This window comes from Propithecus coquereli, unplaced genomic scaffold (assembly GCF_000956105.1).
Source record: "Propithecus coquereli isolate 6110/MARCELLA unplaced genomic scaffold, Pcoq_1.0 Scaffold222, whole genome shotgun sequence".
Taxonomy (NCBI): domain Eukaryota; kingdom Metazoa; phylum Chordata; class Mammalia; order Primates; family Indriidae; genus Propithecus; species Propithecus coquereli.
This window is the reverse complement of record NW_012147412.1, coordinates 4,468,568-4,469,707: the sequence shown is the minus strand read 5'-3', so window position 1 is coordinate 4,469,707 and position 1,140 is coordinate 4,468,568. Positions and strand designations below refer to the sequence as shown.

Below are 1,140 nucleotides of genomic sequence, written 5' to 3'. Positions count from 1 at the left end.
TAGGAAATTTTTGCGGTAGGGTCAGCCCTGGGCAAATGTATCATTAGCAAAAGTATTTTTACAACCCCAGCATCTTGTTTATGAACGTTTTTAACTGATTTGCTTTAGAAAACCTCCCCCACGGTCTTTAGCGCTAATCTGTAAGTCTGGAATGAAAGATTTTGACTTTTGCTAAAAGAATTTGAGACACTGGAGGGGAATGGAGAAGCGTATCTGTGGTTCCTAAAATCTGTGGGTAGGTAGATGTTTGCCGACTCCATCTTGTCTGAGTGCTGGCGTTTTGGTTTTCATAACACAAGATCAGTGTTGTCATAGCTAGAAATGCCTGGGCTATGAGGAATTGGAGGCAAACTGGGATTCTGCAGTGTAATTTAACTCTCTCTCTCTCTCATCTCTGCAGATTTCTCAGAGGAGAATGGGCATAAGAAATCATTCCACAGTGACTGAGTTTGTTCTTTCAGGATTAACTGAAGAAACAGAGCTTCAGCTGCCCCTTTTCTGGCTCTTCTTAGGGATTTATATTGTTACCATGATGGGAAACCTCGGCATGATCTCCATAATTAGGCTAAATCCTCACCTTCACACCCCCATGTACTACCTCCTCAGCAGTCTGTCGTTTTTAGATTTTTGCTATTCCTCTGTCATTACCCCCCAAATGCTGGCAGGATTTTTATGCAGAGATAAATCTATCTCTTATTCTGGATGCATGACTCAGCTGTTTTTTTTCTGTGTTTTTGTCATTTCTGAGTGCTACATGTTGGCAGCCATGGCTTATGATCGCTATGTGGCCATCTGCAGCCCATTGCTCTACAATGTCATCATGTCCCCCAGGGTCTGTTCCCTGCTGGTGGCTGCTGTCTTCTCAGTAGGTTTCACCGATGCTGTGATTCATGTAGGTTGTATATTAAGGTTGTCTTTCTGTGGATCGAACATCATTAAACATTACTTCTGTGACATCGTCCCTCTTATTAAACTTTCCTGTTCCAGCACTTACATTGATGAGCTTTTGATTTTTGTCATTGGTGGATTTAACATGGTAGCCACCAGCCTAACAGTCATCATTTCATATGCTTTTATCCTCACCAGTATCCTCCGCATCCACTCTAAAGAGGGCAGGTCCAAAGCCTTTAGCACCTGCAG

The 1,140-nt window shown here is 42.7% G+C and overlaps 1 protein-coding gene across 1 annotated transcript in view; it reads left to right on the top strand.

Moving 5' to 3' along the window:
- The first annotated feature begins 383 nt into the window (after nucleotides 1–383).
- The window catches only part of LOC105810835 (olfactory receptor 8D4), an 11,451-nt gene continuing 10,694 nt past the window's right edge, over nucleotides 384–1,140 (top strand). Inside the window, exon 1 of the mRNA XM_012644882.1 lies at nucleotides 384–1,136. Within this exon, the coding sequence (XP_012500336.1) occupies nucleotides 416–1,136 (721 nt within the window). The 5' untranslated portion in view covers nucleotides 384–415. The remainder of the gene's footprint in view (nucleotides 1,137–1,140) is intronic.